This window comes from Diabrotica undecimpunctata, chromosome 2 (assembly GCF_040954645.1).
Source record: "Diabrotica undecimpunctata isolate CICGRU chromosome 2, icDiaUnde3, whole genome shotgun sequence".
Taxonomy (NCBI): Eukaryota; Metazoa; Arthropoda; class Insecta; order Coleoptera; family Chrysomelidae; genus Diabrotica; species Diabrotica undecimpunctata.
The window spans coordinates 19,221,744-19,234,337 of NC_092804.1; the positions used below are offsets into that span (position 1 = coordinate 19,221,744).

General features: G+C 33.1%; 2 protein-coding genes across 2 annotated transcripts in view; one reads left to right on the forward strand and one right to left on the reverse strand.

The window, feature by feature from the left end:
- VGlut (Vesicular glutamate transporter) overlaps positions 1–12,594 on the reverse strand; it is a 221,396-nt gene that overhangs the window by 151,815 nt on the left and 56,987 nt on the right. The window lies entirely within an intron of this gene.
- LOC140434287 (uncharacterized) lies at positions 5,051–8,778 on the forward strand. Its single transcript, XM_072522438.1, has 2 exons — positions 5,051–5,193; positions 8,285–8,778. Exons 1-2 carry the CDS (start codon positions 5,179–5,181, stop codon positions 8,681–8,683), a joined length of 414 nt encoding a protein of 137 aa, XP_072378539.1. The 5' UTR covers positions 5,051–5,178; the 3' UTR covers positions 8,684–8,778.

Here is a 12,594-nt window from a genome sequence, read left to right on the forward strand (position 1 = left end):
GGTTTCAACAATCAAACATTTAATTCTTTAATTCCAGGAATCTACGACAGTAATTGACTAGATAATTACCTTCTAAACTTATTCCACAGAAAATGTGATAGTGGGTTTTTCCATTTTGTAGGAAGGTCCAAGTGGCGTATTCAAAATTCTTAACAGTTCACTAAAAGTAGGTACTTCAGTTGCAAGGTGCAGTTTATTGTGTATACTAGTGTTATGGAAAATTTGGAAGTGCCGTGTAAACGCCGAAAAATTGGTCCTCTAACAGTTAATGAAAAAACATTAATATTTAATTGTTTTAAATCATTTACAGACAAACGTTTATGTGAAAGTGTTGATGAGACCGTTGAGTTAGTTAGCAGTACACTTGATGTTGGGAAATCTACGATTTACAGAGTTATTAAAGAAGAGAAATGTGGTAATTTTCAAATGCCACGTAATGCTCCAGGGAAACCAAAATTTCAAATAGAATATCATTTTAAAGAAGGACTTCGACGGAAAGTGCATGAGTTCTTCTTTAGACAAGAATTTCCAACATTGGATAAAGTTCTTGTCTCAGTTCGAGATGATAAGGATTACCCAGAAATGAGTCGAAGTACGTTATGGAAACTTTTAGAAGAAATAGGCTTCCGCTGGAAAAAGAATCCCAGAAAGTCTATTTTATTAGAAAGAAGCGATATTGTCATATGGAGAAGAAATTTTCTAAGAACCATAAAGGAAATGAGAAACCAAAAAAGAAAAATATTTTATCTTGATGAAACATGGATCAACGAGGGTCATACACCAAATAAATTTTGGCAGGATGAAACTGTTACAAGTCAAAGGCACGCTTTTGTAAATAACTTATCTACTGGTTTAAACCCACCATCAGGAAAGGGACGCAGGCTGATAATAGTACACATTGGCAGTTCAGACGGTTTTGTTGAAGGTGGTTTATTAACTTTTGAATCAACTCGTACCGGTGACTACCATGAAGACATGAACGCTGATGTCTTTCAAGAATGGTTCGAACAAATGATAGATCTTCTTCCTAAGAACTGTGTAATAGTAATGGATAATGCAAGTTATCACTCCAGACTTATAGAAGGACTGCCCACAACCAAGTGGTTAAAAAAAGACTTGCAGAATTGGCTGAGTTCAAAAAATATTACGTACCATCCCGGATCTATAAGAAAGGAACTTTATTCGTTGTGTGCCCTTCATAAAGAAAAATTTAAAAAATACGAAATTGATGAAATTGCCAAAAATCGTGGAATGACAGTACTTAGATCCCCACCATATCATTGTGAATTAAACCCGATTGAACTGGTATGGGCACAGATAAAGAGTGAAGTTTCAAGAAAAAATACCACTTTTAAAATTCATGATATTAAACAGTTGTTTTTGGAGGCCGTAAATAATGTAAAACCTGAAAACTGGGAAAAGGCAGTAAATCACACTATTAAAGAAGAGGAAAAAATGTGGAAGCTGGACAATATTACTGATAAAATGATCGAGCCAGTTATTATAAATCTTGGTTCTGAAAGTTTATCTTCTGAATCTGATTTGGATTTGTAACAAGTAGCTGTAAGTTTTATATTAATATTTTTATTCATCTATTTAACATACCTTAGACGGTTTTAAAAACTCTTTTTCTCTTTTGTAATTTTTAAAAATTAAAAAAAATGTGAATTTTTTAAAACCCTTTTTAATGTAGGCCAGTCAGTTCTAATATAGTGTGTGATAAAAGAGGTCACTTTTGTTTACATACACATAACACTTTATAACACTGAAATGATTCATTTATTTTTTACAATTATTTAAAGTAATTTTTCAATTAATCTTGAGCACGCCCATGGAGTGGTCGGAGCTACCAGTTAAAATTATGCTAATTACTCTCTCGTTCATAAAAATAAACTATAGAAGCGGACAGTTCCAATTTTGACCCATTTCGAAATTCATCTTTGTACAGTAAATATTCTGAACTGAGTTTATTAATTTAATTTATTAACTGTATTTATTATAAAAATATTTTAACACTTAGTTTATTAAAGTCTTTATTTGTACAATATTACACTAATTTATTTCACACTATAATTAAATAATTTATTTACAACATTTATTACAATTTCTATTCCCGACAATACGCGCGTTACATTTTAAAACTCGACTCGATATTATTATTCAGACTGGCTCACACAATGAGAATTTTTTTTCCTGCTTTTTTATAGCGTTCTCCGCCTTCCGGTTCCCAGTTTCCAGCTACGTCGGTCATTCCATTCGCCAGGGTGAAGGTTTCTTTCCGACATTGCCTTCTGAATGCCGCCCAGCCAGGATTGTTTTGGCCTTCCTCTCTTCCTTCTTTCTCTTGGCGTCCATTTTAAAATTTGGTTTGGCAGCCTATCGTCGTCCATTCTTTTCACATGACCATACCAGATCAGTTGTCTCCTTTGAATTTCGTCAATGATGGTTGACTTGACTCCCATTATATATATCAAAAATGATACAAAAATGAGACATTTGAGATGCTATGTTTTCTCTGTGTTGTTGTACGGGGCGGAGGCATGGACGCTTACAGACACCACTATTAAAAAACTTGAAGCATTTGAGATGTGGCTTTTTAGAAGAATGCTGAGAATATCATGGACAGCAAGGATCACGAACAACGAAGTTCTAGAAAAAATGAAGAAGGAACCAGAGATTGTGTTTACGATCAAACGCATAAAATTGCAATATCTGGGACACGTTATGAGAAATCAGCACCGTTACTCCCTGCTGCAGTCTATATTGCAAGGTAAAGTCAAAGGTAAGCGAGGACGCGGTAGAAGGAGAATATCATGGCTGCGGAATTTAAGAACATGGTTTAAGAAAACCTTAACGGAGCTGTTTCGAGCCGCAGCGAGCAAGGTCATGATTGCCAATATGATTTCCAACATCCGAAACGGATAGGAACCAGAAGAAGAAGAATATTAGTCATAAATAATATTTTGTATAAATATAACAAGTGAATAGTGCAGGTACAATAAATAGATAAGATTTCCCCATAAGCCATAAAGTGTTCCGTAAGCCGGATTTGCGCCATGAGAAGGACAATAAAAATAGTTAATAAATAAATGATTGTTCGGTATATGTAAATACCCAGTAGAAATTAAGTGTCCTTGTAGAAATAATATGAATTAGGAAAGTTTGTAGGTATTTCTGATTGTATGTGGGAGTGGTATGCAAATTTCTGATTGGCCGAGAATTTGGAAAGTGGATGTGGGTGTGTATAATGAGAGGTTGGATGGATGGATAGAGGAGATGAGAAAGTTAGTTAGTTCCAGTTTCTTAAAGTGAATGGTTGGTTTTCGAGTTGGTCTCCAAGGGTAGTAAGTGATAAAGAATAAGTTGTGAGTTGGTGAAGTAAGTGTATCCGACGATAGTTGATCTGGTACAAATTTGTAAGTAAACTTTTCCTACTTGTATTCTACGTATCGCTGCTTATTTTGGAACGGGAGATTAAGTTTGGCGAGAGGAAAAGATGCTGGCATCATTGGAAAGGTACGTGCATTCGAAGGAGAGCATTGAAGACACTAAATTGCAATATCTTGTTTAATGTTGCAAATTACATAGGAGGCTGCTGAGAACTGATAGTTAATTTTGCATAGAACGAGGAATTGGACAACTCAAGACAGAGGAAGCGTTTCAACGGGAGAAACATTCATAATATATTCAATTTAAGAATTTTGGGTCAAATAATAATATATCATATTAGTAACGTGTAAATAAGTTGTCGATAGTCAAAAGAGATCAAATTTGTTCTGAGAGGGGACACGGATCTGTGGAGAGAATTGGATAATTCATACAAATTTTTCTTGGTACAATCGATATATCAAAATTGCATTAGGAAGGACACTGAATATTATTGGATTTGATTATGTAGCATAATAAGCTGGATTTTAGATTATAATTGTATTATATTATCCATGCATTATTGAAGGTTCACGTACGTAGAACGAATTTTGTTTGATAAACATTGTATGCTAATAATTTTTGGAGGTATTTTAATCAGTTTATTTTATTACATTATCTTCATATCATATTGTGTTGTTTTATTTCGTTATTCTTTGGACCTAACCCATCAGCTGTAAAGTATAGATATTGAAGCACGAGTAAAACCTGAGATAACAAAATTGAAAGGTGTGATATAAATCATAAATCAAAAATTTTAGTAATGTTTTATATAAATTTTTTGTAAAGTTTTAAAATTAAAATTCTTGATATCACATTAATATATATATATATATATATATATATATATATATATATATATATATATATCAAACAGCCGTTGTTCGGGAATCCCTTCGAGGCGGACGGATGTTGACCTGTGTGACCCTTAAATTATCTCGAACGGCATGGAAGAAGACCGGTTTAATTATATATTGTTCTGAAGCTATTTTCTTGTGGCATTTTAAAGTAATTACTATTTAAATGGGAATAAGCTACAATTAAAGGTTAAAGTACATTTATTGACGTTTCAATTTCCGAAGTGAAAATTGAAACGTCAATACACGTGCTTTAACCTTTAATTGTGGCTTATTCCCATTTATATATATATATATACATATATATATATATATATATATATATATATATATATATATATATATATATATATATATATAGGTTATTTTTATGTAGCTCGGCAACGATGATAGATAGTAATAACCCTATTAGAGCGAAGACACCCTCAAGACAGAAAAAGCCGAAGTAGACCACTGAAGTCATAAGTGAAAAAATAGAGGAGGCTGATACTCAGCATTGGATGCGAGAGACTGGACGATGATAAATAAGAATAATAATCAGGTACAGATTACGCCTGTCACCTTTTTTAAATCGGGTAATTCTCAGCCACACCGTAAGTATACATTTTTCATTTTCAATTAAAATTTAAATATTCAAGGTTCCAGTTAAAAATACTTGTCTACGATTTCATAACAAGCTAGGACCTATTTATATTTTTATTTGTTTTTTTTTATAAATCTAAATATCTATCTAAATATGGTAATCCAAGACTCCCCAGATTTATTAGCTAATTGAAAAACAAGTTGGATGAGGCAGACACACACGCATATAAATACAGGAGATTATTTCAGTAGCAGGTATTCTAAATTTAGTTATTTCAAGTTGACAACGTAGATATTTTAGTAAGAAGACAAAATGTACAAAGTAGCTGTAAGTAGTTTTATTTAAGTTTAATTATCATGTCTTTACTGTTCCACTTTTTTTTCTATTGTTGATAATTTGCGTTAGCTCTTTAAAAGTAATATTTTTTATTTGATTTTTTGACTTCTTATGTTCCTACTCGAGGTGAATAAAACGTATTCTATCTACTTACCTTTATTTCTTTGCCTCTACTGTGTAAATATATGGTTTATATGGACTCTGGAAACTGATAATTGAGATCAAAATATGTTTTAACTTCTTAAAGTGCCTTAAGTGAAATATGTATTTGAAATGCACATATGTATTAGGATAGTGCGAAAACAAATTTTTTTACAAATTGATATGTCTCATATCCGAAAAAGTGGTTAGATATAATTGCAAAACTTTATCCAAAGTTTGGGATTTATAGAACAATATCTTCCGGTGTCCCAGAACTTTAAAAATTTACAAATAAAAAAAAATGTTGAAAAAAAAAAACAAAAAAAAACTTTTTTATTTTATATTAATGTTGTTTTGGCTTCTTTACAAGTCATAACTTACTATAAAATAGTATATTTTAATTATTTACTGTAAAGCTTGAAAAAAATCGCATGTTGTTTCAAACTTAGGTAATACTTGTCTTGACAAAACTTGATTTCTTATAAATCTATCTCTTGCTTCAGCTTCACAAACCAATAACTTCTGTCACTAGTTTGACAGATCTTTTTACTGCTTGCGAATGACAAGGAAATTTAAGAATTTCAAATTTATTTGAAGTAGTGTCATCAATCATTTTTCTAAGTTCATTTATTGACAATTGTTTTGTTATTGATGGTTCTGATATTACAGTAGTTTGCCAACTAATTAAGTCAAAATACTCTTTGGTTCCAAAATTTATAGTTGGAATTTCAAACTGGCAAATTTCTTTAGTTTCTTGGCTGTTTCTAGATTTTAAAATGCGCCTCAAACCTGGGGGTCGCGTATCTCCCAACATGGCTACGAGAATATTTTCTGGATGTGCAAAATATCCATTACTTTGAATGACTTTATTCACTATTTTCTTTAGTTTTAGTAATAAATTTTGCGAGCATTGAATCATATTAAATAAACGAATTGACCCATATTTAACTTCTGGCTTTACTTTGATTGAAAACCAAGTGGGATCATACACATTTTGCAGATAAGTTACATAAAGTCATAGTATTCTGTTTGCTATTGTAATCCACCTCGACTGTGCCGTCTTTCCCGATTGTCGATATTTTAAGCACTCTAATACGATACCATTACTTACAGCTTTGTTTATTTAGTATAAATATGTTTCGTCTATACTTAATATATTAATATCTACTTCAGGAAGTTCACTTTGAATTTTTCGAAATTCAAAAACAGGTAGGGTTGCGCAAGTTTCTAAAAGCTTTCTTATTTCTCCCTAAAATCCGGTAGGTCCTGCGGTTTCTCCATCTAAATAGTTTATCAAATGTCGTAACGCCAGCTCATTTCATGTAAAAGACAAATGAACCAATGTTATGGTTTCTTAATTTGAAGTTCTAATTTGAGAATTGCACCATTGTGAACGCCGGTATTTACCGCTGTTCCGTCGCATCCAAAGTAGAAATATCACATTTCGATTTTAAGAAATTGAATAAATAGTCTGCAATACTTTTTGCTGAACCAGATTGTAAAGTAAGACGTGCAAAATACTTAGAGTTTGGTTCTGAAACTAACACAATATGTTCTTCGGTTATGATTCTCTTTTGTGCTTGATTCTCAACTTGGATTTAAACTAACGTTTTATCCTAACGACCATCAAAATATATACCGTGCAACATCTTCTGGTCTTCTTTATAAATTAAAGATTTTCTAGTTCTTTCTCGTTCTCTTCTTCGTTTCTATTTGAAGAAACTTCTTTTAATGAATGTCTTGTCTCATCTGCGTAAGTAGATAAAACATTGTCTTTTAATTGTGATGAGGCACCAAATATAAGACGTTCAGTCTTTTTTCAAGTGTTTGCCATGTGTACAGATTAAAATTAGGGTTTTTTGGTTTATTTAATTTCCACTAATTCACAAAAAAAAACAACACAAAACAAGTTACAATTTAAGGATTTCACACAGTTTGCATAAAAAGTACACTACTGACGCTAGACCACCTCAAACTGGTTTACTCATAAGCACGCGCTTGAAAGACCGAGAAGGGAAAGCGTCTATTCACAAATGTGGGTGGGGGTCCCACTAAGTAGCATTCGATTAAGCAAAGATTTTAACACAATTTAAGATTTAATACTAGACCAGTTTTCTATATAACCACATTCCACATTTACATATAGGCAAATTATTATTTGAAAATCGTAACGTAGCAGTAGCAGTGCAGTAATCGTACTCCTTAATATTAATTTTTTTGTGAAATAGCAGTCAATGCTTTGGTTGCAGTTTGGTTGAGAAAGATTCAAAAAAACAAAAATGTAAAACCAAGAAATCTAACATAAAAAAATTAAATAACATATGCTGGTACATATAACCCTTTGACAAGAAACAAACACATAGGCAATCAGTAATTATGATAAGTAATGTAGGTAATATATATCAGTTTCCCCTGACAAGATAACCTAAATATCTGTTCGAAAAGCATATGCAGGGGTAAACAATGATGACCTAAAGCTAAACAAAACGTCCAAGAGTCTTTGAAGGAGCATCCAAAAGATGTGAAGAATACTTTCAAAATTTTTATTAAAATGGAGACCAAGATAGCAGGAAAGTATTTGTATCAACAAAAGAAATACAAAATAATAACCAAAGGAACTCAACTGGTCAATTAAAAGTAAAAACGGGAAAATAGTCCGGGGATGACAACTAGTCAACAATTGAAAAGCATGAAATGAAGAGCATCAGAAATGTTGTAACAACAAATTTTAGACCAAAAATTAAAAGGATACAGGATATCTATATACATATATATCTACACGCTGTAAAATTTTTGTAACCAAATGTTTAAGTATTTCCAACCAACCAAGTTTATTTATAAAATTTTTAACTACTTTTCTATTTTGTTTTACTTTTTTATTACTAAACTGCATAGTTCTTTTTAATTTGCTATTCTATTACTTATTAAAATTATTTTTTAGGTTGTAGTTTGCTTCCTTATTGCCGCAATAAATGCTAGCCAATACGTACACCAAGAGCACTTCCATGAACCTGCGGTCCATCCAGTTCCTCATGTCCATGAGCATCACATGCAAATCGATCACCACGAACCTGCCATCCACCATGGATTCGACGATCATCACGGACACGTCGATCATCATGGAAACGTCGATCATCACGTACCAATAGTCCATCACGATCACATCGGTCACCATGAATCACTAGTTCACCACGACCACATCGATCACCATGAACCAATAGGCCACCATGATCACATCGATCACCACGTACCAATCGGCCACCACGATCACATCGATCACCACGGACCAATCGGTCATCACGAACCTCTCCAGCACCATGATTCTTATCATCATTATTAACAACCCAGTGTGTATGGTCTCCAACATGGACATAAACTGTAGAGACATTTGACTGTTTTTTAAATGTAAATAAATAAAATCATTATTTTTTTTAACTGCACTTATTAATCGTGTTATTAGCGGGAGGAAAAAATAAAATAATTTTAATTTAAAATTACAAAATAAATTACAATTTCAGTTGTGTTGATTAATTAAAAATTTAAAATTATTTAATATTTAGATCTATGAAACCTAAAACATAAGTTAATTTTTTACTGATAGACCAGAGAACTAAGGATTTTCCCGTAACATTCGTTAATACAGGCACCTAACAACTACTTTTGATAAATTGGGTGATTACAATATATAATAAACAAAATATGAAAAAGATTAAACATCATTTGTTACCCATAAAATTATATAAACAAACGTAGTGAACAAGAAATAATAATTGGACTGTGATTAGGACATACTATACCAACCCATATGCACTTAATAAATAAAGAACCCATCCATTTCTGCCACAACTTCAAGATCTCAATCACTTTTAAACATATCCTGTTAGAATACAAAACAAATAACCACGAAAGAAGAAAAAATAAACTCGCTACCAACATAATGGATCTACTAAGCTGCCTAATCAAGTACTGAAATATTTAAAAGACATTAAATTTTACAATATCCAATATAATATTCTTCTTCTTCTTTTGGCATCATAACCCTGGATGGGTCTTTGCCTGTCTGGCTATGTCCTTCCATTCAGATCTCTCTTGTGCCCTTCTTCTCCATTGTCTTATGTTCATTGTTTTCAGGTCGTCTTCCACGTCATCCAACCATCTCGTTCTAGGCCTTCCTTTTTTTCGCCTTCCTATGGGCTTCCATTGTAACATTTTCTTTGTTGTTTTTGCATCGTTTTGTCTCTGCACATGTCCCAGCCATGACAGTCTTTGACTTTTCACAAATCTTACAATGTCATAACCTTCATTTAACTCATTAACCTCGTCGTTTCTCCTGATTCTCCATGTGCCATCTTCCTCTTGTACCGGGCAATATACTTTCCTCAGTATTTTTCTCTCGAATGTCCTGAGTTGGGCTTCATCTTTTTTCGTCATTACCCAAGTTTCACATCCATAGGTTACTACGGGTCTAATCAGTGTTCTGTAGATAGTCATTTTGGTTCTTTTGTCTAATAATTTCGATGTCATCAATCTTTTATTAGCATAGTATGTACGATTCCCGCTGGAAATACGTGCATTAATTTCGCTACTTACGGAGTTGTTCTGATTGATTTCTGTGCCGAGATATGTAAAGGCATCCACTCGTTCGATAGTATAGTTGTCTATTGTGATATTATTTTCATTGTCAGTTATTCTTTTGACTGTCATATACTTCGTTTTTGCTTCGTTTATTTTGAGACCTCTTTTTCTTGCTTCAGGATCAATTTGTTTGAACACTTCCATTAGTCGTGGCTTATTCCTACTAATGATGGCTATATCGTCTGCATATGCAGTAATTTGTACTGATTTGGTGTTTATATGGCCGGTTATATTGGTTTTTCTGATGACTGCCTCACGAACCAGGTTGAATAGCATGGTTGATAGGGCATCTCCCTGTCTTACTCCCATGTTGATGTTAAACAAGGGAGTCAGTTCTCCATCTACTCTGACTGCGGCTTTTGAACCCTGCAATGTCATTTTTATGAGGCTGATGTATTTCTTAGGTATACCTAGATTACAAAGGTCTTCCAGCATTTTGTCTCTTTTCACACTATCAAAAGCTTGTTTAAAGTCTATATACATATTATATAGGTCTATGTCGTATTCATAAGCTTTTTCTTGTATCGTTCTTAGTATGAATATGTTATCTGTAGTGGCTCTATTTGGTCTGAATCCATTTTGATAATCACCAATTATATTTTCGGAGTATTCTAATAATCTATTGTAGATTATACCAGAAAGAATTTTGTATATTACGTTTAGCAATGTAATTGGCCTATAATTCTGGCATTCCCTCTTATCTCCTTTTTTATATATTGGCTGTATGAGGCCAACTGTCCATTCCTCTGGCATTTGCTCCTTCGTCCATATTAATGTTATTAGGTAATGGATTCTTTCACAGAGTTCGGATCCTCCATGCTTTAATAATTCTGCCGAAATTCCGTCCGTTCCTGGTGCTTTATTATTTTTTAGTTTATTTATTATCTGAACTACTTCTTCATAACTTGGATTTTCGATGTGCAGCTCCGCCGTATAATATATTGTCTCGTTCTGATCATTTTCGTTGTCTGCATTTAGATTTTCTTCGAAATATTGTTTCCATCTCATTATAATTTTTTGCTTCTCTGTTAGTAGTTATGTCCAATATAATATATTTAAATTAATTTGTATTTGCATTGTAAGAAATTGAATACTTCTAATTTGTGTTTGTACCCCATTTGGTAAAGAAGACACTTTAAATGGTGGAGTAGGATTCATTATACATAGAAAGCACACACAAATTATAGTTAATATTATCAGCATAAGCACCAGGATTGTATATCTCATCTTCAAACTAACTGCAAGGTATAACCTTAAGGTAATCCAGACATATACTCCACTTGGATGAAGTAATTAAAGTATTTTATGAGGACCTAGAAACGGCGTTACATGCTACACCAGCACATTACACAATAATTATGGGCGACTTTAATGCAAAAATTGGGTTTAAACAATATGATGCAGATGTAGCAGTGGGTAAGTATGGTTATGGCAAATGAAATGTACAAGGGGAAAGATTGCTGAACTTCTTATACCAGAAAAATTTATTTATGATGAATTTTTTTTCGATAAAAAGCCTCAGCGTAAATGGACATGGGTCAGGGCCGGTGACAGTGTCAAAAATGAAATAGATTATATTATAACAAACAAAAAAAAAATAATCAAAGACGTTGAAGTATTCAACAAATTTTCAATAGGAAGCGACCACAGATTAATCAGAATTCATGCCAGAAATAACTCAATACGAAATCAAAACGTCACTTGGAGTTTGACTAGAAATGAAAAATAACAAATCCCCTGGCTATGACGGATTACCAATGAAAAACACCTTTTTAATGGAACAATGCAGCCATTAGTTTGCTTTTAAATATATATAAACAAAAATTATCAAAAAAAGACTGAACGCTAAATTAGACTTCTATCAGCCTAGAGAACAAGCTGGATTTAGATCGGAATACAGCACTAACGACCACTTACTAGTGTAAAGAACCTGATAGAGAAGTCTCCAGTCATTGGAGATTTGCAGATGACATCGTTCTTATAGCCTATCGTATGGATGATGCAATAATAATGTTTGGGGCAGCGTTTGGTAAATTAAACTAAGTATTTAAATCGGATCTACCCATATGTCTCAAAAGAAAAATCTTTGACCATTGTATGTTACCTGTACTCACTTATGGAGCAGAAACGTTAACACTTACAAAAAAGGAAGTGAATAAGATTCTCGTGACTCAAGGGCAATGGAGCACCAGATGTTAGGTGTCTCTCTGAGAGACCGAATCCCAAATAAAAAAATACATCGTAGAACAAAAACAACAAAAGCCATCAAAAAAATCGCGTCACTAAAATGGAATTTGGCGGGACACGTCCCCAGATTATCAGACAACCGATGGACAAAACGTATTTTAGAGTGGAGACCAAGACTGACGACCTGAAGCTTGTTAGCAATAACTAGATGCAAGCAGCACAAGACAGAGACAGATGGAAAGAGCTGAGGGAGACCTATGTCCAGCAGTGGACGTATACAGGTTGATGATGGTGATGACCCCCTGCTAATAACTCTTACTAGTTAGTGCAAGGTCATTTTTGTTTAAATAAAAAAAATTATATTGTTCCGATATAACAAAACAAGATCGTTTGTTAAATTCGCCTAATCGAAGAAAAGTATGTTTTAAA